At 37.5% G+C, this 25,073-nt stretch overlaps 1 protein-coding gene across 2 annotated transcripts in view; it reads right to left on the bottom strand.

The window, feature by feature from the left end:
- The window catches only part of CNTNAP4 (contactin associated protein family member 4), a 278,925-nt gene that overhangs the window by 69,455 nt on the left and 184,397 nt on the right, over nt 1-25,073 (bottom strand). For both annotated transcript variants that reach the window (XR_012428822.1, XM_005592595.5), the window contains exons 9-12: nt 23,253-23,402; nt 17,844-18,015; nt 8,920-9,026; nt 5,413-5,532 (exon numbers count right to left, since the gene is read on the bottom strand). Coding sequence is in view for 1 of the 2 variants with exons in the window: in XM_005592595.5 (XP_005592652.3) it covers nt 5,413-5,532; nt 8,920-9,026; nt 17,844-18,015; nt 23,253-23,402 (549 nt within the window). In the remaining variant the exon portion in view is untranslated. The remainder of the gene's footprint in view (nt 1-5,412; nt 5,533-8,919; nt 9,027-17,843; nt 18,016-23,252; nt 23,403-25,073) is intronic.

Genomic DNA, 25,073 nt, shown 5'->3' with positions numbered 1-25,073 from the left:
CATTCAAAATAGAGATTTTTTTGTATATTTTAGCTTATAATGCTTAGAGGTATTTTAATACATGTGGAATCATTTGACACTAGTTCTAGACTAATAACTAGATTTTTTAATAAGACACATATTTGCAAGTTGGTGATTCAGCATTTTGTCTTATTTTCACCATATCTATGTAACTAGAAGATATGTTCTTGGCTGCAAGCAATGAAATACTCATAGAAGGTAACCCTTCCTAGTGGAAAAACTTTTAGGCTGTGAGAAAAGAGACCAGAGCTTGATCTATTCCTACCAATATTTTCACCCTCTTACACTTAACCTCCCTGAGCCTTGGTTTCCTTATTTGCAAAACCAGATCAATAAAGAGAGTTTCAAGCTATACCTCCTACACTTAACCTCCTCCATTCTTGGCTTCCTCATTTGCAAAACCGGATCAATAAGGAAAGTTTCAAGGAGTAACATGTATTTCTCACTGGGTTGCAATACTCTGGGGTTGTCATTTTTGCTTGAATATGTTCCTATATTCCAGAGCTACTGGAGACATTTAGCTGTCTCTGGGTATCTGTATTTCTGAATATCTTGCTATCTACGTGGCTTTAAAAATTTTCTGAATATCCTCTTTTTCATCAATACTTTTGCATAATCTTGCTGAATGAAGCACCTTTAATCTCTGCATACTTCCAGTGACTCCAGTCATTTTTTTTTTCATTTGGTATCTATGACCCATCTGACCTCATTTCAAAATCTAAGCTCCTAAAACATAGAATTTGTTCTCTCTTTCTCTCTCTCTACACACACATACATACTCTTCAGGTCTCTTAGAATTGTTTAGTCTTAACTACAATTTTTTCCCCAAATAATTTGTTTATCAAAGATACATTTTCTATAATAAGGTACATTAATTTGCTATGTAATATAAAAAAGTAAATGTTGATTTAATGCAAATGATGTATTCAATAAAATAAAATTGATAATTTATCACTTAGATAATAAAAAATACATATGGCCTATAAATTACCAAATTATTACCCATAATAAACATAAGATATGTAGTCGATATTCATTACACACGGATTCTCATTATTTGTGAAGTTGCCTATTTGTTAAAATTCATTGGTAACCCCAATGCTTTCACAGTCATTTGTGAACACATACAGAGCCGCAAAAATTTGGCCTGCCTGACATTCACATACCCCGTTAGAGCTGAACAAGGAAACACTGTTTTCTTGTTTCAGCTCTCATACAATAAACAAATGTCTCATTTGTAGTCTATTAAGTGCCACATTTTTTGCATTTTTGTGCTACTGGTTGGTGATTTTGCTGTTTAGAATGCCCCCCCACTCCCAGAAATGTTGTTGAGTTCCTAAGCACAGAAGGCTGCATGCACTGAGCCTTAGAAAGAAAACACGTGTGAGATAAGCTTTGCTCAAGCTTGAGCTACAGTGCTCTTGGCCATGAGCTCAATGTTAATGAATCAACAGTATGTATTAAATAAGGTGTCTTTAACCCGAAACACACATAAAACAAGATTATGTATTGATTGGTGGATGAGACCATTGTGACCAGAGGCTTGCAGGAAACTAACCCTACTGTGCTTCCTGCTAGGAGCAATTTGTTCAGTGTTTTCTAATCCAGTGTTTCTGGTTACTTTACAGAACATAACTACTGCAAACAATGAGAATGGATAGGGTGTGTGTGTGTGTGTGTGTGTATGTGTGTGTGTGTGTGTGTGTGTATGCATACTTCTTAAAGCTTCAAAGGCTAGAGATGTTTATCAACCTATCACTGTCTAATTTCAGAATGAAACTTTCTATAACATGTGTGTGTGTATAGCTCCGGATGCATTTATGGGAACATAGAACTTACAGGTTTGCAGTGGTGGATTGTTACATAAATCTCACTCACAATCCAACCTATCCAAGCTGAAAACAAAGTAATAAAGCATTTTGGCACTGGAATTCATATCTTACACTTGTAAAGTCTTCTCTCTTTTTCTCTGTAAAGTCCTCTCACATTTGTTGTTTAATTCTTACGTACCAGAGTTGCCAGTGCATACTAAAGTTTGAGAACCATAAAGTCTAAAACAGTGATTCCCAAACCTAAGGACACATAAGAATCATTTGGGAAGATCCATGATGATATGTTTTCCATTGACCCACCTCAGTGGTTGCTCTGGATCAGAACCACCTGCAGTGCTGTCTGGGCATTTGTACTGTCCAGGCAGGAGAGCTTCATTGAGAAGACACATATGCAGGAACCACCATTTGTTTTGGGTTGTTTTCGTGTATGGGGCAATGCCCTCAATGGTTGTGAGATAAATGGAAGCCACCAAGTGTGTTAAATGAAAAACCTTTGAAGATACATTCTATAGCAATTTCTGCCAAAATATGTGTTGGCACAGAGTTTGCCACCACCTGCAGTTTTTAGAACTAAACATTCATTACTATAAAGAAGTGGTTGCTCCCAAATTCAAATGCCTCCTCAGAATCTTGTTTGAATGTGGAGAAACAGACACCTCAAACTCAAAAAAAAAAAAAAAAAGTGTAAAACAGAGCTTACGATCTTTCCCTTAAACCTTGTCTGATCGCATCTTAAGTAACAACAGTTCAAACACTCAATGACCCAGGGCAAAAACTGCGTGGTTACTTTTGGCTTTTTGTTTTCTCACACATCATAGGTATGCAAAGAGAAAAATCTAACACCTTTCCTCCATCTACAGTGCTATTCTCTGGTACAATCAGTACTGGATTTTTGCATTACTTGAAACGGTCTCCCAACTCTTATAAAGTACGGTATGCATAGTCTCCTCACTCCTTTCCACCCCTGCTCCTGAAGAAGCATTCCCTAACCCAGGAGCAGTTGCAATCCAATTAAAGGAAGTCAGATTGCATCCCACCATTTCTTAAAACTCCTCAGTGTCTTCTCATCTCATTTCAGAGTAAAAAATCAAAGGTCTTACAACATTGCCATGAAGCCCATACTCTTCCCCTCCCCATCCTACTTGATTCTCTCCTCTCTTCCTACTCCCCACTTACTCACCATACTTCCGCTACCCTAGGTTTGCTGCTGTTTTCTGAACACACCTGGTAAGATCACCTGTCTCAAAACTTGGCAGTTTCTGTTTCCTCTGCCTGAAAGATATGTTCCACAGTTTTTAGTACCAAATCTCCCTTTGCAACACCCTCTGCCTCAAGGTATAATGATATTGCCCTTTTCCTTTGGTTTTGCTCTATAAAATACTGACTTCTAACACAGCACTCGGCTACATTGATCTCAGCTCAAAGTAACTTTCAGCAAATGATAAGGTTCTACATCTACAATGATACACTCCATACTAGCCACGGGAGGCTATTAAGCAGTTAAAATGCAGCCAGAGAGACTGAGAAAGTAAACTTAAAAAAAGAAAAATAGAGATGGGGTCTCACTATGTTGCCCAGCCCGGTCTCAAACTCCTAGGCTCAAATGATGCCCCCGCCTTGGCTTCTCAAAAGTGCTGGGATTACAGGTGTAAGCCACTGCACCCAGCTGTAATTTAATCCTATTTTAGTTAAATTTTTAAATTTAAGTTTAAATTTTTAAAATGCAGTAATTTTGTTTTGTAATTAATTTTAATTAAATTAGAATTTAAATAGGCACTGGCTAGTGGCTACCATGTTAGACAGCACAGTTCATCTAGAATCTATTTTGTGTGTGTGTGTTTGATGTGGAAGAGATCAATACTCCTTTTACTGACATTTAAGTACAATTTCCAGCAGCACTACTGGTTGAAAAGACCATCTTTCCTTCATTACATATCAATGCCACCTTGGCCATAAATCAATTATCCATATATGAGTGAGTCTGTTTATAAATTCTCTATTCTGTTTTTACTGGCTTATCTATCTTTGTGACAATTATATACAGCTTTACATAGCTATCCGTATAATGCCTGTATCTATCTAGTAGAGTTGAATCCTTCAAATTTGTTCTTCAAGATTGACTTGGTTCTTCTTGCCTCTTCGTATTTACTCATGAATTTTAGAATATGCTTGTTGATTTTCACCAAAATAATCACACCAACCTATAAATAAACACCCTGCTTGAGTTTTAATTTAGGTTTGCACTGAATCAGTATCTAGTTTGGAAGAACTGATATTATACAATATTGAGTCTTCTAATCAATGAACTTTTTTTTGTTTTTTTGTTTTTTGTTTTTTGTTTTTTGGTTTTTTTTGAGATTGAGTCTCAAAAAAACTGTCGCCAGGCTGGAGTGCAGTAGCACAATCCCGGCTCAATGCAACCTTCACCTGCTGGGTTCAAGCAATTCTCCTGCCTCAGCCTCCTGAGTAGCTGGGATTACAAGCGCGTGCCACACCCAGCTAATTTTTGTATCTTTAGTAGAGACGAGATTTTGCCATGTTGGCCAGGATGGTCTCCACCTGCCTTGGCCTCCCAAAGTGCTGGGATTACAGGCATGATCAATGAACATTTTATATTCCTCCATTTATTTAGGATATTAGTTTCATCTAAAGGGCATTTTATACTTATCTGTGTAGAAACCTTGTACAACTTTCATTAGATTTACTACCATGTGTTTGAGATACTTTGTGCTATGGAAAATATGATCTCCTAAAAGTTTATTTTCTAATTGTTATTGTTGATATACAAAAATAAAATTAATTTTATTGTTCAATGGCAATCCTAATCTTAATAGTTTATCTGTAAATTGTTTAGAGTATTTTAATACACAACCTGATTATCTATGAATATTATCTATGAATAATGAGAATCTGAGTCTTTTTTTCCCCCAATATTTATGTTTTTCATTTCTTTCTCTTCCTTTATTTCACTGTCTAGGACCTCCAATACAATGGTGACGAGAATGGTATTAAAGGTGGTAACAGGAAAAGCTTTCAAATTCCACTGTAAACTAATATATGCTATAAGGTTTTCTGCTCTTTATTAAAATAAGGAAACTTCCTTCTATTGGTAATTTGTTGAGTGTTTTAAATTATGGACGAATATTGCATTTAATCAAACACATTTCCCATGTTTATTAATTTCTATGTAAATTCATGTAAGTAAAGAATTCCAGAAGATGTAAACTTTATGTTTACATACATTTAAAAAGTAAATATTCTGCAAAGTTTTACATGTATCAATCTTCTCCCAGAAATAATCTATCCTTTTTGTTTAGGGACATAATTGGAAACATTTATTATTAGATGTTTTACACAGATGCCACATGCATTAAAAAAGATATTTAAAGTCATTACCATTTAACTATTTTTTTAAGATTTATGTTCGGTTTTTCTAAGGAACAATACACATTTTAATCAAGTTGCAAATTAGGTCAACATTCTGCTGATTTCATTTTAATTTTGCATATTTAAAACATGCATGCAAATTTAACTATAAAATAAAAGCTCATTAACTCACCGGTCATATTGCAATATAGAAGAAATGGTTCCAGGGGACCACTTCCATCTGAATCTATATAGTAAAACCCTGAAGTATTTCCTCTGTGCTTATAGGCTTCACATGACTGCTCATAGATAGCTTTAAAAAAAAAACATCATTAATGGAATAGCATGAAATGAATCTCAACTTTTATCTTGGACATGAAATACTGCAAGTCTTGAAATTTAATATGTACACTACTGACCAGGGGAAAAGGCAAAACTTACTTTAAAACAAAACTCATTCTTTTTTAAAATTAATATGGATGAAAGTGATTTGATAGAAAAAATGAGATTGATTTCGTGACTTTTTTTAATCACTAAATGAAAATGAAATCACTTGGTCAAAACCAAAATTTAGCCACTTTGACATTCTGAAGAACAAGGAAAGAGAAGGTAGGTGTTTAAATGTTAGAGCCTTGTAAGTATAACGTCGTAACTTATCTTGCGGCACATATTTTGGAATTTCTAATTCTAGTAGCACCTTGTAATAACCTAATGTCTGAAGCACAACAGTGTAACCTCCTTAAATAATCTGCTGTTAGCCAATAATTATACAATAGAAACATTTTAAATCATGTTATAACTATACTCCGTTCTCATAGAAAATTAACTATAGACAAAATATTTTTTCATAAAACAAATGTGGTTCACAAAGCTCCTCATCAATAATTTCTAGAGTAATTTACAAAAGAAACTCCCACCAATGCCGTAACGAGAATTCAAGATAATTAAAATTCAAAGCAGAAGAAATACTTGTATGAACTATGCCCTCAAGTGGTTTCAATGTGTTTAGATCCATAATCGGATGTTTGGATGTTTTTAATTATATAATCCTAAATTTGCTATGTACAAAGTTTCATATCAACACTTGTGTATAATGCACACCTCTCATTGAACACTTGGCCAATTATACCAATAGCTTCTGTTAAGCATTTTATTCTGTGAAACGAGAAATAAACAATCCCCTGAATATTTGCCCCTGAATCTATTTTAGTTTTGAAAATTATGTTAATGAGTGTTTAGACAACGTGAAATACTATGGCTAATTTGTTCTATGTTACCAAAATTTCAAGTAATCATGTAAATTTACTTCCACCCTTCTCCACAGTATGATGGTTTTATTTTGTTCCTATTATATATCATGCTGATAGAGATATAAGCATGGTTCATTTTCCAGTCACATTTGCATTTTGTGCACGGATGTGGGTATGTAAAAATGACTAGTTTATACGTTTCAATGTACACACACATATGTTCATAAAGTCCTTGAAAGAGTTTGGCAGAATATCCTAACTTTGTGGTGGGACTGGTTGTGGAAAAGGATTGGATAAGAATACTTGGAAGGACTTCTGAATTACATGTATGGCTTGACTTTTTATAGCATGACTGTTGATTTATGTGTATGGCTTGACTTTTTATAACATGACTGTTTACTGATTATTTCCTAATAAGGCTTCGTAGCAAACTCCATCTCCTGCCCTCCGCTATTGCCAAGACTGTTGTTCTGGCTCCATTTCTCAGAATAGTTACGGGCAAAAACCCTTCTACTCTATTAGAGCCGTTTTCTCAAGAACCTAATAAGTTAAACTCAATTATTGGATCAAATTGTGGGTCACAGATGAAAGTAACTCTATTTATTATCTAATTTTTGTCTTCACAGTTGTTTGGTTTATATTTAGATTCAGTCATTGATAACAATTAAAATGAATAGCCAATGAAAACACTGAATAGCTTTCTGTTTTGAGTTAGTTACTACATGGGGATAATGGAGGATATAAAGAATGAAAATATACTGTCCCTCCACTAGCTGGGTGTCCGGGGTCAAATAACTTGGCATGTGGGTACAGGTGAGGTGTGGCTTTATTACCAGCTAATATTCTTCATAAAAATCTTATGAGGCACCTCAATATACACAATTCATGCCCAGGAATGACTCCGGCAATAGTGGTAGAGCTGGCAGATTCTCTTGGTGATGTCCTCCCCAGCACTGAATCAGGGCTTCTGAGGGTCCTCTGTGCAGGCCCCCAGAGCTGGGAGCCCAGGATTCCAATCTCATCTCTGGCAGGAGTACAGTGTAATAGACAAAGGGTTGTGAGACTGATGGCTTTGTACCTAACACCCATGTCTTAAATCAAGGATATAGGAGGTAGTATTAGTTCAGTTGCTCAGAAATGTCAGTAATAATCAGAAAAAAATGGCAGAAAAATGGGCATTTTTGTCTTCCCATTTGTACCCCGGAACAATTGGACAATGAAATAACATGAGCCTCACAACACATGTAAGCCATTTCATCAGAAAAAAAAATTCAGGATTCGTAATACAGGAAAAAAGGGATATTGGTAGTTATCCCAGGCTCTAGAAGATGATGTCACATGTTCACATCCTCACTCTGCCTCAACTCTTTTAAGTAGCCTTGAACAAGTAGATTAATATCTATTTCTTTATAAGTAAGTTGCCTATAATAGTATTCACCTACTAGGGTGACCATCAGAATTAAACGAGCTAGGACATATAAAATATTAGATCGGTACCTGGCATTTAGAAAGCATTGAATAACATTAACTATCTACCACCAAAATTTAATCACTATCTACCACCCTTTTCCTTATCATCCTCATTAAATAGGGTTGCAAGATAATATAAGGATTATCTGTGCAATAGACTGAGGGTTTGTGTCCTCTCAAAACACATATGTTGAAACTTAGTCCCCAGTATGGTGGTATTTGGAGGTGGGGCCTTAGTGAAGTGATTAGGCCATGAGAGTGAAGCCCCCATTAGTGGGATTTAGTGCTCTTGTAAAAGATTTCCCAGAGAGATCCCTCAGCCCTTCCACCATGTGAGGACACAGTGACAAGATGGAAGTCTATGAACCAGGAAGCACACCCTCACCTAATCTGCTGGCATCTTGATCTTGAACTTCTCAGCCTCCAGAATGGTGAGAAATACATTTCTGCAGTTTGTAAATAACCTAGGCTATGGCATTATGTTACAGCTCTCCAAATAGACCATGACATCTAGTCCCTATTGGATATCTGAATCTTCATGCCACAAACCACCCCACCCCAGTCCAACCAGGGTTGTTTCTGAGAATCTCTTTTAATTGCATGAACAATAAGAATTTGGTAACTGAGCATGTTTCCACTTGTACTGTGCCTTCTAGAAAGTTTAGTGTCAAAATGCTGGCCCAATTCAAGTAACAGAGCAAGATAACAAAATTCACCTTCTGCATTTTATTTGTTTTCGATCCTTAGCTACCTTTCATCTTCTATATATTTTCCCTTTGCCAGATATCCTCCTCTTTTCTCACCTGTTTCATATTATGTACTTCTATAGGCTATCTTGACTACTTTATGAAATGAGATGTGGATTAACAACTGGATGCTGAGTTTGCACAGAACAGACATATATACACACAGGAATGAAAAAGGAAATGGGACAAAGAAACCATCACAGGGGCAAGAAAAAGCAGATGTGTTCCGCTTACAGTTATGGCAAGTAGCTCCTCTGTAACCAGTGTTGGTACAGTTACAATGAAAGGCGCTCCAGGACTGGGAACATTCCCCACCGTGCTCACAGTAGTTGGGTGAACACCTAAAAAAGGTGCAGATACAATCACCGGTTTCCATTTTTAGATATCTTAAAGTATTGACCATTTATACATGGTCACGAGAAAGACGGATTTCAACTATAACATAATGACTAACGATGCTTCAGTCTGTTGTTAATCACTTTAATCACAAAACTAAACCTTAGATCAATACATTCATCAGATTTCAGCCAATTCTCAGATAGTTGTGACTGCTTAATTTTCAACATGTCTCACTGTATCAGAGCCCTTCATTTTCCCTAAGTGACATAACATGGATTCAATATGTTGGCAGAAATATCCATAGCACACATGAAATAACATTTTATCACACTGAATTGCTACATTGTTTGAACACTGAAAGGAGAAGGAATAAAGATAGAAGAAAAGATAAAAGGAAGACAGAGGAATATCTTTCTTCACTTGAGGTATACTTCTAGGAATGCAGGAAAATACACAGTATAGACTCACAAATTTCAAGCAGTGTGTCTGGGTGCTCTAAGGTGCAAAATAGAACTTATAGGGACTCCCAGGATAATTTAAGTCTTCAAGAGAAATATCTGTCATACTCAGCACCTATCAAACACTGTGTGACTTACTAACTAGCCTGAGGTAATTTAGTTTCAACATTAGATCATTATATATTCCCTTTAATCACATCCTATCCTTGAGGAGCAGGGTTTTAGTAATTGATTATTTATTTATTTATTTATTTATTTATTTATTTATTTGGACAGAGTCTCCCTCAGTCACCCAGGCTGGAATACAGTGGCGCCATCTCTGCTCACTGCAAGCTCTGCTCCCGGGTTCACGGCATTCTCCTGCCTCAGCCTCCCGAGTAGCTGGGACTACAGGCACCTGCCACCACGGCCGGCTAATTTTTTTGTATTTCTATTAGAGACGGGGTTTCACCGTGTTAGCCAGGATGGTCTCGATCTCCTGACCTCGTGATCCGCCCGCCCCGGACTCCCACAGTGCTGGGATTCCAGGCGTGAGCCACCGCGCCCGGCCGTAACTGATGTTTTAAAAAGCAAGTACCACGTGAAATCAACATTGAACAAAAATATGAGGCTACTGGAGTCTCATCTGTTTTTTGTTGTTGTTGCTGTTTTGGTTGTTGTTTTTTTTTTTTTTTCTTTGAGACAGAGTCTCACTGTTGCCCAGGCTGGGGTGCAGTGGCACCATCTCGGCTCACTGCAAGCTCCGCCTCCTGGGTTCGAACAGGGGTTCTGCCTCCTGTATCCTCCTGCCTTAGCCTCTGGAGTAGCTGGGATTACAGGCTTTCGCCTCCACGCCCGGCACTGGAATCAGATCTGATTTCAAGTCTTGAGAAACGGTGGTGTGTTCAACAGGCACACATGTCCACATACTAAGTAATTGTGTTTAATTAAAAATAATTATTTTCCAAATCATGCATATTACTTTTTTCAAAAGATTCCTAGGTTGTTATGGCATATTTGTTAGTTTTTTGGACCCAAACCACTTTTTAAGGTTAGGGATATATTTCTAGTGTTAGGAATGTCTTTTGGCCTAGGGGCACGGTGAAAATTACCGAGACACATAGGGCACCATAGATGAAAAAGTTTGGAATGTTTTGTTATTGACTAAAATAGCCCTAATCAGATTTGTGATGACTTTTAGGATTTAGAATGAAAGGTGCATTGAGATCAAGACTTTAAATGCTCTCATTCATTACAGATTAACAACTAAATAAACTACAAAACCTACAAGAACATACTTGTGATGGGGTTTTTACCGTCTCCTTTATTAAAACTAAGGAGGAGAACTTCCTGTTTTGCTTACAGAATTTTTCCAGTTTTAACTGAAAAGGATATTATGGATTTTTTTTTTTTTTTCCTGATTATAAGGACTAAAATGGCACTAACATTCCCCTCAGCTTAATCACAATTTGGATAGGTTTCTTGCTGACTATAGGCACTTGACCTCCCTTATCTTAGAGCCTTTACTTTAGAAAACTTTCCATGATCAATTGTTTCTTTGTCCCTTTCAGATATAAATCTTCTCCCAGCCTCTTGCCTGTTTTACAACCCGGGAATGTCTTTCAAGGACCTGGGAGCCACCCCTTTGAAATGGAAGCATTAAGAAAGATACAGCCCCTATTTCCCAGTCTCTGGGGAGGTAGGAACCTAACTTCTTTAAGCACCAATAAGCAAACACAGATGGCCTCATCTCACTGACACTGCTAGCCAGTTGTAAGGAAATAAATACTCATTAAGTTATTCGTAGCTAAACCACTTTTAAAATCGAAGTGTTAGGTCTATCTTTCAGCTTAGACGTGCGGTAAAAAGTTACTGAGACAGCTAGAGCACCATGAGCAAACAGTTCGGGAACTTGATCAAATAGCCCTGATCAAATTATTGATCCCTTTTAGGATTCAGAATGAAACATACCAAGAGACCAAGGCTTTAAATGCCTCATTTTAAAAAAAATCTACCAAAAAATCCCAGCTTTAAAAAAAACTACAAAACTCGCCAAGAATATATTCATAATAGGGTTTCTGCCGTCCCCTTTATTTTTATTTTTATTTCTTTGAGACAGAGTATCGCTCTGTTGCCCAGGCTGTAGTGTAGTGGCGCCTTCTCGGCTCATTGCAAGCTCCGCCTCCTGGGTTCACGCCATTCTCCTGCCTCAGCCTCCAGCGCCTGCCACTATGCCCAGCTAATTTTTTGTATTTTTTAGTAGAGACAGGGTTTCACCATGTTAGCCAGGATGGTCTCGATCTCCTGACCTCGTGATCCGCCCACCTCGGCCTCCCAAAGTGCTGGGATTACAGGTTTGCCATCTCCTTTATTAAAACAAAGGATGGAAACTTCATGTTTTGCTTACAGAATTTTTTCCAATTTTTAACTAAAAACAATATTGTGTATTTTTCCTGGTTACAAAAAAGAGATGTCCACTGTACAGAAATTAAACAATCCAGGAAAAAATAAAAAAGAAATGTCACTGGCATCTCACTGCGTATGAACGACCACTACAAACTTACAGATCTGTGTGTATGTCCATAAATATAATCATAAGGAAATGCTACTTTACAATCTGCTTTTTAAGAAACCAAAAATTAATAATGACCATCTCTTCATATCCATTAAGTTTATACATATTTAGCATTTTTATAGATTCACAGGAATTCATTCAAAAATGTATCATGATTAATTTTAAGATTTCAAATCAATGACAATGTGTAAAAACAGGGAGACTTTAAAATATTAAAACAATAACAATTCTAGTTGGTAATCAAACCAGAAATGACATTATTCAGAAAAGGCTTTTATTTCCCCCTATGGAGTATATTTATGTCTTTTTTTTTTTTTTTTTTTTAACTCTTAAGTTCAGGGGTAACTTATGTGCAGGTTTGTTACCAGGTAAACTTGTGTCATGAGGGTTTGTTGTACAGATTATTTCATCACCCAGATATAAAGCTTAGTACCCATTAGTTATTTTTCCTGATCCTCTCCCTTCCCTCCTTCCACCCTCCAACTTCCAACAGGTCCCAGTATGTGTTGTTCCCTTCTTTGGGTCTATGTGTTCTCATCATTTAGCTCCCACTTATAAGTAAGAACACGTTGTATTCACTGCATTAGTATTCACAATGGCAGACACGGAATCAACCTAAATGCCCATCAATGATAAACCAGATAAAGAAAATGTGGTACACAGACACCATGGAATACTATGCAGTCATAAAAACAGAATGAGATCACATCTTTTGCAGGAACATAGATGGAGCTGGAGTCCACTATCCTTAGCAAACTAATGCAGGAACAGAAAACCAAAGGTTATTCTGTAGCAAACCTCAAACCATGTTTTAAAAGGAGTTCAATATTAAGTGGCTTTGCCTAAAATCCAAAAGAATGACTCTTAAATGGCTGTGATACATATGCTATTTCTATTTGATCTGCTTCAAAAATACCAACCTAGTCCATTTTTCTTGATTCTTGTTAGACCAGATTTTTCATAATTTTAATTCAAATGTGAAAGATTAAATTGTGACTTTTATTTAAAGTCACTATACTATCGTAATGTTTACTACTGGTAATCTATGGCAATTTATGTTCTATAGTATTCATTCTCACCAAATGTTCTAAACTGTTGTATTTTACACTTTCCTCCTCCCTATTCATTACAATACAAGATAAGACAATTATTAACCCATTTTCTCTAGCCACTAAAGCTTTTCCTCAGACACTGCCATCATTTCCATTACTTGTGAACTTGAACAAATGCTTACATCAACATACCCAAACCTAAAGTGATAGTAAGATTTTCATTTCTCCTGATTTCCTGTCCATTACAATATAAATTTCAAAAGCTTTCATACAATGTAAAGATTTGCTGGAATTAATATTGAAGTAAGCTCTATACAACATTATCACATTTAGGGAAATAAACCTAAGTGCAGGTGAGTGCTAGGATAATGGTGACCACCACCATTCAAATCTTACATTCTTTCTCAAAACTTTGATATTGACAAGAACCAAGCTCCTCATGTCCCTAGCGCTCGCCTCCAAAAGGGCCATTCCTGCAGTATTAGAGGAGGCAGAATAACACCATGATCTTCAAATCAACTGGAATAAACCCCGTATGTCAGCATAAGGAACAAAGGGCAGGCTTGGGGGCTCCATGGAGAAGAGGGGAGGGAAGGTAGGCAGGTAGAAACTCCACCAGAAACGAGGAGGAAAACAGCGGGCCTGTGGAGGATGGTGCCGTGGAGGCTGGAGGCCAGAGCCCGAGGGCTGGGTAACAGAAGTGGACTGGAAGGACAGGTGATGGAGGTACAGAGGCTGGAGGCAAGGAAGCCAGGAGTTGGGTACTGGGCTTGCTAAGGTCACAAGGTGTACATTGTCACTCAACAGCCTCTTAGTTCCTGTCAGGGGTCTCTCTGCAGCCCAGGTGTGCTTTGATACCAAATGATATACTTAACAATTTCCTTTAATAAGTGTTTTACGCCCAAGCAACTTCGTAAGAATTTTTGTCTTAGTAGCCATCACTCCTGCCCCATTCCCACTCACATTTCGGCCCCAGATGTGGGGACCTGGACAGCAGCTGCCTTTTCAGTTCTGTACTCACCCCCCAGCCATCCGTCTCCGAAGTCTCTGGACTGAGGGCCACCTGCTGCATGTCCACAGAGGACAAGGGGAGGGCTTCTAAGTGTGTGTGTGTGTGTGTGTGTGTGTGTGTGTGTGTGTGTGTAGGGAGTGACTCTGTGTAAGGAAGATGTGAACATAAGACATGTGGGAATGACTCATAAGTGTAGAAGTGTAAAACAATGGTTGTGTTCGTGTGTGAGTGTGCATGAGTAAAGATTAATATGTGAGTTGTATAAACGTGTGTAAGGATGGTGTGTGAATGTGTAAGGAGCTTTGGACTATGTGAATGAGCATATGAGTGTCCACGTGAGAGAAACGGTGTGCAAAGGTCACATTGGTGCATGTGTATAGTGTGTGTGAATAGCCATGTGGTATAAACGTGAACACGTGTGTGCATTTGTATTTACACCTTTATGTTTAGGTTTGAGCCAACTTAAAGTCAATTATAGTTTTTTAAAAACCTGCCTTGTTTTAAGTTCCTGTCAGATTGTTAATGTTTTTAACGTTACTGCCTGTTTGTTTGTTTGTTTTTGTTTTTGGAGACGGAGTTTCACTCATGTTGCTGAGGCTGGAGTGCAATGGCAAAATCTTGGCTCACTGCAACCTCCGTCTCCTGGGTTCAGGCGATTCTCCTGCCTCAGCCTCCCAAGGAGCTGGGATTATAGGCGTGCACCACCACACTCGACTTTGTTATTTTATTTTATTTTTTTGTATTATTAGTAGAGACGGGGTTTCGCCATGTTAGCCAGGCTGGTCTTGAACTCCTGACCTCAGGTGATCCACCCGGCTTGGCCTCCCAAAGTGCTGGGATTACAGGTGTGAGCCACCATGTCTGGCTGGCTGTTACTGCCTGTTTTTAATTACATTTTATTGAACCATCAAATGATACATTTATTATGCATGGATTAAATATTAACCACCCCAAACGTTAACTTGCACCCAGAGGTGCTGCATGGCATGGCAGGCAAACATTTCAGGGAGACGTCCCTAGATCCACGGTGCTTGGGCTAGAGGCTGGGCTCTGCCTTTTCTTAGCCATGTCATTTTAGCCAACTTATTCTCTCTGTGCATCCGTTTCCATATTTATAGGAAACAAACACTATTAAGAACAGGTTCTAAGAGATTTTGTGAGGCTTGATTTAAATGCTCATTCATGTTAAGTGCTTAGCATAAGGCATGGTACATAGACCTTTTTCTAAAAGGCTCCATTTAATTCTTGGGATGCCATCCATCTTGGGATGCCATGTCAGTAAGTATAGCATATAAGACCAAACTAAATATATATCTTCTTCTGAGTGTAAGACAACAGGTTTAGAGATACACCTGGAAATTTAAAAAGTATGCAAATGTTACTTTGATTTTTGCTATATTTTTAAGATAGTTAGGGTTACTGTTAGCCTAAAGTGTCTTTTAAAAAGAAAATGTATAGTCAAGGTCTACCCATAATTTACTATTTCTGAAAAGCATTTTTAAGGTATAGCACTAAAGTGATATATTCTCCAAATGTGCTGATGGTCCTCTATTTTACAGAAAGTATGTACCTTCAGAAAGCAGGCAACCGGGAGTCCTTGTGTGAAATGGCAGCTCCAGAACATGTCCACATAGGGCAAAGGGTAGATATACTTGTACCAAATGAATGTTCTGCAAACCAAGATAATCAACATGCACTACCACCCACAGTGTGCATGACTGAGCCTCTCCCTGCCAGTTTCCCCGATGGCTGCTCCTCATCAGGGGTTGGGGAGTCCCTGCCTCTGTGAGCAAGCCTTATATTGAGAAGCCAGGCCCGGAAAGCCTCTCTGTGTGCCCTCCCCCAAATCAGGTTTTAGGTTCCAGAGCTGTTAAGGTTGTAACTATGGACAAGTTTGCAACAAATGGACCCAGAAGTCATTCAATCCCCAAATCAAGCCAGTTGAGGTTTAATGTCTAAATTCTCTCTTTTCATATCATCTTTCATTATAGAAAGAATTGTTTTCTCTGCAAATTGTTTTAAATAAATAAATGAGTATTTGTGGGGAGGAAATTATGTCCTTCTACTCCTATTGCTGAATATGGTGATTATTACTGTTTTCTGGACATCATGAAGTATCTATCAGTGTTCAAAACAGGATTGACAAATATTACTGAGTGGTCTGCTGGATACAAATAGAAGAGTCTTTTTGTTGACAAAATGTCTCATAAAAGTAAAAAGTTACTTTTGATGCTCCTAATTTATGTATTTATTCAAAATACATATTGAACATTACTACAGGGTAGAGGCTAATTTGGTCACACTGTTTTAAAAATTGTTTAATCTGAAATGGTTATGACATTCCATTAAACTCAATAATTAAAATTAGCAGCCTTGATATTAAAGCATGACTGGCAAGATGACTTAGCTATAGTTGCTCATGCCTAACCACAGGTTTCAATTATTACTATTAATTATTATTTTTGGCTGGGCGCAGTGGCTCACACCTGTAATTCCAGCACTCAGGGAGGCTGAAGTGGGCATACAGCCTGAGCTCATGTGTTTGAGACCATCCTGGGCAACATGGCAAAACCCTGTCTCTACCAAAAAATACAGAAATTAGCTAGGCCTGGTGGTGTGTGCCTATAGTCCCAGCGACTCAGAAGGCTGAGATAAGAGGATGGCTTGAGCTAAGGAGGTGGAGGTTGCAGTAAGCTAAGATCGCACCACTGCCCTCTAGCCTGGGCAACAGAGCCAGATCTTGTCTCAAAAAATTTTATTTATTTATTTATTTATTTATTTATTTATTTATTTAAGACAGAGTCTTGCTCTGTCACCCAGGCTGCAGTGCAATGGCGTGAACTCGGCTCACTGCAACCTCCGCCTCCCTGGTTCAAGTGATTCTCCTGCCTCAGTCTCCCGAGCAGCTGGGATTACAGGCAACTGCCACCACACCCAGCTAATTTTTGTATTTTTAGTAGAGATGGGGTTTCACCAGGTTGGCCAGGCTGGTCTCGAACTCCTGATCTCAGGTGATGCACCTGCCTTGGCCTCCCAAAGTGCTGGGATTACAGGCATGAGCCACCGCGCCCAGCCAAAAATATATATTATTTTTAAGGTTATTTGTCCTCCACAATTAACTCTCAAGTCCTGCCTTGTCACGTCCTGTACTGATGCTCTTGTTGAAACTCTTTGATCATCCTTATACCTTGATCAATACCACAATCCCAAGCTTCTCTAGAGAAGTTTGTTTTCATTTTCCCTGCAGAGAAGATGGTAATGGGTTGTTAAAGAGGAACATTAGGTGAAGTGCAACCAGTTGAATTCCCCTGCCTTGGAAAATATTCCGCTGTCAGGGTAGCAAATGCCAGTTTGATAACTAACCACATAGTCTCAAATGTATTGGCACCTGATGATCAATTTTACTGTGCAAGTGCCTTAATATATTGTTTAATGACATATTTTTTAACACATCTATACTTCTCTAAAATTACAGCAGCATCAACAGTATCTTTCGAGAACTGGTAGCATGTATACATATGTAGCCATACAAAACATGGCCAAGTCTTCTAAATTCTGTCATTTAAAACATGACATTTAAACAAAGTGTGCATTTTTTCTTATTTGTAAAGTAAATACACTCCATTTCCTGTGGAACAGATAAGAATGGGGAAGAGGAGAGAATAATTGTTCATCTTATACATAAATTTTAATCCGATGCCAAAGTTTGAAAGGAGGTCGAAATGAAGTGAGACTGCCCTTACCTGTCTGAGATGCCACACGAGTCTATCTGAAGGTCACTGAAGTTCCCAAGGGACCCCTGCTGAACTGAAATCAGATCTACCACTCTGCCACCGATAGAAATGAGCCTCATACATCCCTGAAATCCACCAAGTGGACTTTTACATTTGGATCCAAAGCTTTTGTCAGGACAACCTGATAAAAACAAAATAAAACCAGTACACATCATAAAGAATCAGAATTCAGTATCATGGACAACTTCATTTAAAAAATAAAAGAAAGAGGCATATGATTTTTTTCTGTATTAAAGGAGGCAATAATGACTGCAGTCATTATTAGTTTGATCTAAATTACAAACTGAAATTCATACAAAGAATTTTTTATTTACATAGCATTCCCAGGAAGTCACTAGTATTATAATAATGTGCAAGGATATTAGCTTGATCTGGATTTGAAAAATATAAACATTAGCTCCAGAATCCTAAACATGCCAGCCAGCAATATTAAACTGTATATAACTTACTGATGGGAATTTAGTCTTTTGAATTGCACAATTAAGAACATAAAAGATGAAAGCATATACTATGTATAAGAAAAGATACATTAATAATGGTGAAATGTCTTTGTATTTATAAAGCTAACTCTTTGGAAAATGGGTTCTCTTGGCTTGGAATAAAATTACCAACTGTTTATCTAATTAATTATTGCATTTTCCTATATATAAAGGAACCATATACACAAGGATTTTAGTAAGTCTTGATGGTTTAATATCAAAAATATTTCACAGTTTGATTTTATTCTTTGCCTCATAAAAGAATGTTTCATTTACATTGATTTTTTCTAACATTTATATAAGGGTTGTTTATAATTATTTAAATAATAAATATAATATTAACCATTATTGTCTGTGGTCTAATGGCATTCTAAATGTTTCTCTATCCAAGTGGAATAATAAGTTTATGGAGTATGAATACATGTATTACATTTTTTCAATTTTTAATTTGTATGGATACATGGTAGGTGTATATACGGGTACATGAGATGTTTTGAAACAGGCATGCAATGTGAAATAGTTACATCATGGAGAATGGGGTATTCATCCTCTCAAGCATTTATCCTTTGTTTTATAAACAATTCAATTAAACTATTTTATTATTTTAAAATGCACATTTATTAACGACTATAGTTACCCTATTGTGCTATCAAATAGTAGGTCTTATTGATTCTTTCTAATGGTATTTTATACCCATTAACAATCCCCTACTTCTCCCCAAACTCCACTACCCTTCCCAGCCTCTTGAAACAACATGGATGGAACTGGAGGTCATTATGTTAAGTGAAATAAGCAAGGCACAGAAAGACAAACATTATGTGTTCTCACTTATTTGTGGGACCTAAAAATCAAAACAAATGAACCCATGGACATAGAGACTAGATGGGTGGTTATTTTTTAATTAATCTTTATTTGCCATGATAATCATCAAACACTATCACAATTTCAAAGAATAAGAAGTGAGTCAGCGACTTCTTAATTCCTGTACAAACCACACTAGTTTTCTACTTGTGAATTTCCACTATAATTAAATTGTTTGACTGATAATATTTTTCCTTAATGCTTTGTTTTCCTGACAAAATACATTTATATGGCAAGTAAAGGACAACATTCAAATTTAAAACTATTATCAGACACTGAAACATCTTATTTTAACCTAATGGAGACTTTGAAGTTTCAAATTCAATGTATCAAGATAAATTCATCAAAGCTTTTTGAGTGTTAATTTATTGTACATGGCACTACACACATTTCCAGTGCTTAAATTTCTTCTGTAGTATAAGATATGGTTACCATAATCTCAGTATGTATTCTGAAAGACTTATTAGCCAATTAAGAATGTTAGGGTAACAACTGAAAGGATAATAGTTCAATAGTATTTTGAAGCAACTATAATATGCCAGGAATACAAATAACTCTGCTAATCTTCTTTTCTCCAGGTGGCGTTTCCTGACACATCTCAAACTAATTCAGAATAAAATAAATTGTGCAATATGCCTGTAGGGAACAAAGCTAAGCAAACCCAGAGTCACAAGGAAAGATCATGGAATTTTACAGAAAGCATACTATCCTATCATGAGGCAATTCATATTCCTAGCTACAATGTTCAGTAAGCAAGAGATTCTACGAACAAAGAGGGGTTCAACCCAGGTTAGCCTCATTAGTCTATGATAAGAGGCAGCAACAAGTTAATATAATGCAATACCAGAGAGAAGTTCAGCACTGAGCCCAATTTGAGATGAAAGTCCTAAAATAGGAAGATTTCTGAAGAATACTTAATGCTGAATTAATGGATGGATCCATTACTGGAGGCAGTCAGCATGTTAAGCATCTCTGAGGATAACAGATAAATTATCGCTATATGTCACTGCAGCAGAAGTGAGATGTCAGGTTAGACTTCACAGTGCTGTAGTCAGTTCATTGGATGGAGAATGTTTGCTTTACACAAGGGAGGGGGATGTGAGAATTTTGCACACAGTATCCCCAGCTTGTGCCGCATGGCGTGTTAGGCATTGCAAAAGATTTCATGGGGGAATTTAGAGAAATGAGACACTCAGTCATTCTGAATTTAGAGAATCTAAGTTTAAAATGTGTAATTTATAAATGATAAAAGCTGAGCAGAATGTACCACCACAATGCAGTCTGACTTTGTGAAAAGCACCTGTTTGAGGGTGGAAGAAAAAGTCCAGAGTAAAAAGTGATGGCTGGATAATAGAAGTCTGGTGTGGCATATATAGAGTGCTGCTAGTCCAGGAGCAGCCCACTCTCCCAATATGACAGCCACTGTCAAGACTGGTAAAGAGTGGAGCTATAACCCAGGCTGTTGGAACAGCCCAGATAAAATAACTGGTAACTTGCGGTTAAATTGAGAGAGAAGGAGAACTGATGAGACGTGTCTCACAACACAGAATAACTTTTTACTTGAACATGAACTGGCTGAAGAATTATCTAAAAAACACTTTCCACCTAGACAACACAGATCCTAGTGATAGAGAGCAGCCTCATCTACATAGAACTTTGCAGGGTGAACGACTGTCACAGTTCACCCGAGAACTGGGGAGGGAGGTGGTTTCCAGGATGAAGGACTTTCAGCTAAAGTTGGCAAGAGTTGATCACCCCACTGCCTGTACCACCCAGGTCCCTGTCCCAGTCTTGCATTTTAGGGACCCTACTTTAGCCCTCCTCCAATCATGCTCTTGCCTATGGTACCAAAAGGCCTCACAGGAAAAGGTGATGTGTCCACTTAGAACCCTTTCCCCTCTAGTTCACTCCCAGGATCCAGAATTTCCAGTCCGAAACCCCTAAGTGGGCTTCTTGGAAGATGGATCTCCTTAACCTGGTTCTGGAAGCACAAGGCTGGGAAGTGCAGGGCAGAGTTTGGCAGCAGGCCTTTTGCTGTCATTTGGCTCCTTGCTTCCAGCCCTGGAACTGTTAGGGTGGCCTGGATTTTGCAGGGCTTGTATTTAATGACCAATAGAATCTCACGCCAAGGTCAAGCATATTCTGATGTGAAAGAACATCGATTGAAAAAATGATTGAATAAACAGAGATACCTAAGTAAACTTGAGATTTGTAATTTTTTTTAAGAAAGCCCTGAAGTTGGAATTTTACTGTGGAAACTCTTACAATATATTATTTAGAAACACCTTAATATATGTAAAATTATAATAAACATGAAGGAAGAATAAAACCCAAATTCAGGACAGCATTTACATGGGAGATCAAAAGATATGATGCAAGAGACAGACACGCATTGATCACATTTCTTTAGCAGAGGGACACATGGGTAGGTGTACACTTAAGAAAAATGGTTAGTAATCTTTAAAATGTATATATGATATAAGGTGTGAACAATAGAGGAAACTGGATGTGGGGTGTGCAGGAACTCTCTGTATCTTTGCAACTTTTCTGTAAATCTAAAACTATTCAAAAATGTTTTTTAAAAAGATGATGTATATCATATGTATCATAATAAAAACAAGCAAAATTACAGAGTACATGTGCAATATATTTCACTATAAAGTAACATTACAGTATGAATAAAAGCAATCACTAGAGTAAACATTTATATAAACTAGCTAGGCATTGTTAAACCTGAACATGAAGGACATAAAATATGTGAAGAATGATGATTCTATTTTCATGATTTACAAACAATTTTATCCAGTCTTTTATTTTGCATCATTTAACAATATGCCTATTTTTTCCCTTATCTCTTTTAGTGCTTCTAAATCTTTTCCTTTGAAGTGAAAGCTCTTGGTTAAGTTGTTCTACATATCTTACTATTTATTAAAAGAATGTGTTACTACGGATTGCCATAAAATCAATCATATATTCCAAAAGGTTTTATAAGCAGCCCGGTTTAAACATCTCAGTAAAGGAAGCGATTATATATTTTCAGATTGTTGGCCCTAAGCAGCCTTTCACAATAATGGATTATGTAGCAGTTCTTTTTGTTTGTTCTTTTGCTTTTAGAATCCTGTAAATTGATTCATGGACTGTGTGCTCACTGTCAATACTTAGAAAATAATTTGTATTTTATTAGTGAATAATAAAGACTGAGCTACCTCTATCGAATTCAAAAATGATTCCAGATACAAGCAATTATTAAAATGTAACATAACAATGACAAAACAACGCTAACATAAGCAACACCTCAACATGATTAGAAGTGAGTCTTACAGCTGGCAGTTTTAAAACATCGCATTTCTAATGGAAAAGAACATTTGTTTCAATTTTCCAGTGATAAAAATTCGTTTCCAATTTTTGGGTTTTCTTTTCCAAGCTTTTAGTTCAAACAAACATCTACTGGGCAGGTGGACACTTCATTTGTTTTGTTCTCTAATGGAGATGAACTGGTGTCGAAGGCTGATGCCCTGATTTCATCAAATGTATCAGTGCGTTATGCTTAACAAGGAGAAGAGGTTGCTGGGGCTGATTAAGTTAAATTATTTGTCCTTTGGCATAATATTGTCCTTCTGTACTGGACAGTAGGGAAGCAATAAAAATGCTCTGAAGGAGCTAAGAGGCATAATCAAGAAAATACTGCAATTAAATCAGCCCATAAAATCAGAAGACATATAAGGATCATTTAACATTAGGAAAATATAACAAGGTTTGGATATAAAAACGGAAGACGATGGCCTACTCAAAATCAATCTCATTATAGAAACTGTAAACAGAAGTAAGTCCACCTTGCGGAAATGCATTTCAGGTCAGAATTTTTCGACTTGATCCACCCAAAATTTCCCTGATCAAAGACAATGAAAAATTATTCCTTAGTATTCACATTGGTTAAAATATGATGACTTCACCAAGACACGGGGGCACTAATGCAAATATGGTTCAGTTGCTCATAGAGCCTGGTGCCTATTCTTACCTCCAAAGTAATAGGTGCCATCTGAATAAATCTGCTCAGGCCCCAGCGGAGGAGCAGCAGAAGCCAACTGGCCATCCACCGCCACACTCAAGTGATTCTTTTTAGCAGATAAAGAGACAGAATGCCACTGCCCATCATTTAATCCGACACCTGGGGAGATGAAATCAGTTAGAGATCTCTCTCAATAGTGAGCACTATAAGGAGTTGGTTAGAAACAGCAATAAACACATCACTCAATTGGCTATAGTTCTTAACTCTATTAATTAAACACAATCACATCAACAAGGAAAGGGAGACAAATGGGAAATCAACATCCTCTGTGTGGAAATGGGGCATTCTAAATTCCCAACCCTGGACAATCCTGGATAGTTAAAATATTTCAATTATTTGTCATAGATTGATTTTAGCTTCCATCTATGTAATTTCCTTCTTAGGGAGGAAGGATTTGGGAATTCCCAAAATTCAAAGATATACCCAATAAAATGGTTTACCTGCTACTTTATACTTTTTTGATAACCACCTTTTTATGGTAGGATAATAGAATATTTAGCAAACTATACCATCAATCATTACAACAATATTGGAATAAACTATTAATAAATAGTGAAAGTCTACAGGTATAACGTAAAGTTAAAAATAACGCACTGTGAAAAAGCCATGTATATGCAATTGATCCTCGTAATTTGTAGGTTTTATATTTGAGAATTTGGTTCCTTACTAGAACTTACTTATAACTCTCAAATCAGTATCTGAAGGGGCGTTCTCAGTCATTTGAGGACATGCACAGAGCAGTAAAGACCTTAAGCGGCCCTGTCCACATTTCCTGCTGAGGTCAAACAGGGCAATGTTCTCCCTTATTGCTTTGGCTCTCATACTGTAAATCACATTTTCTTTACATTTTTGTAAGTTTGTTCGTGATTTCACTGTTTAAAGTGGCCCCCAAACATCATAGTGAACTGTTGACTAGCATTCCTAAGAACAAGAAGGCTGTGATGTGTCTCTTGGAGAAAATACATGTTAGATAAGTTTCATTCACGCATGAGTTATGGTGCTGTTGGCCATAAGTCCAATGTTAATGAGCCAACAACATTAAACTAAAGAAGACGTCCTTAAACAGAAACACACATAAAACAAGATTATGTACTGACTGGTTGAGAAAATGTGACAGAGGCTCCCAGGAACCTAACCCTGTTATTTCCCCCAGGAGCAAAGGTTCAGTATTCCCTAATTCAGTGTCCACAGACTTTTGAGAACTTAACTATAATAAACAATGAGAATAAACTCTCTCTATATTTATATACAATTCTAACTATATTCCTTTTTTTATTTGTTTGTTTGTTTTTTGAGACAGAGTCTCACTCTGTCACCCAGGCTGGAGTGCAGTAGCGCAACCTCGGCTCACTGCAAGCTCCGCCTCCTAGGTTCATGCCATTCTCCTGACTCAGCCCCCCGCCCACCACCACAGTCGGTTAATTTTTTTTGCATTTTTAGTAGAGACGGGTTTTCACCATGTTAGCCAGGATGGTCTCGATCTCCTGACCTCGTGATCCGCCCACCTCGGCTTCCCAAAGTGCTGGGATTACAGGATGAGCCACCGTGTCCGGCTCTAACTATATTCTTATGTAAGTATGGGAAGGGACTGAACAGAAATGTTCTTACATAGAAACAGTAGTTTTTGGCCAGGTGCAGTGGCTTATGCCTGTAATCTCAGCACTTTGGGAGGCTGAGGCAGGCAGATCACCTGAGGTCGGGAGTTTGAGACCAGCATGACCAACATGGAGAAACTCTGTCTCTACCAAAAATACAAAAAATTAGGTGGGC

This window comes from Macaca fascicularis, chromosome 20 (genome assembly GCF_037993035.2).
Source record: "Macaca fascicularis isolate 582-1 chromosome 20, T2T-MFA8v1.1".
Classification (NCBI taxonomy): domain Eukaryota; kingdom Metazoa; phylum Chordata; class Mammalia; order Primates; family Cercopithecidae; genus Macaca; species Macaca fascicularis.
The sequence above is the reverse complement of the archived record's forward strand: the minus strand, read 5'-3'. Positions and strand labels throughout refer to the sequence as shown.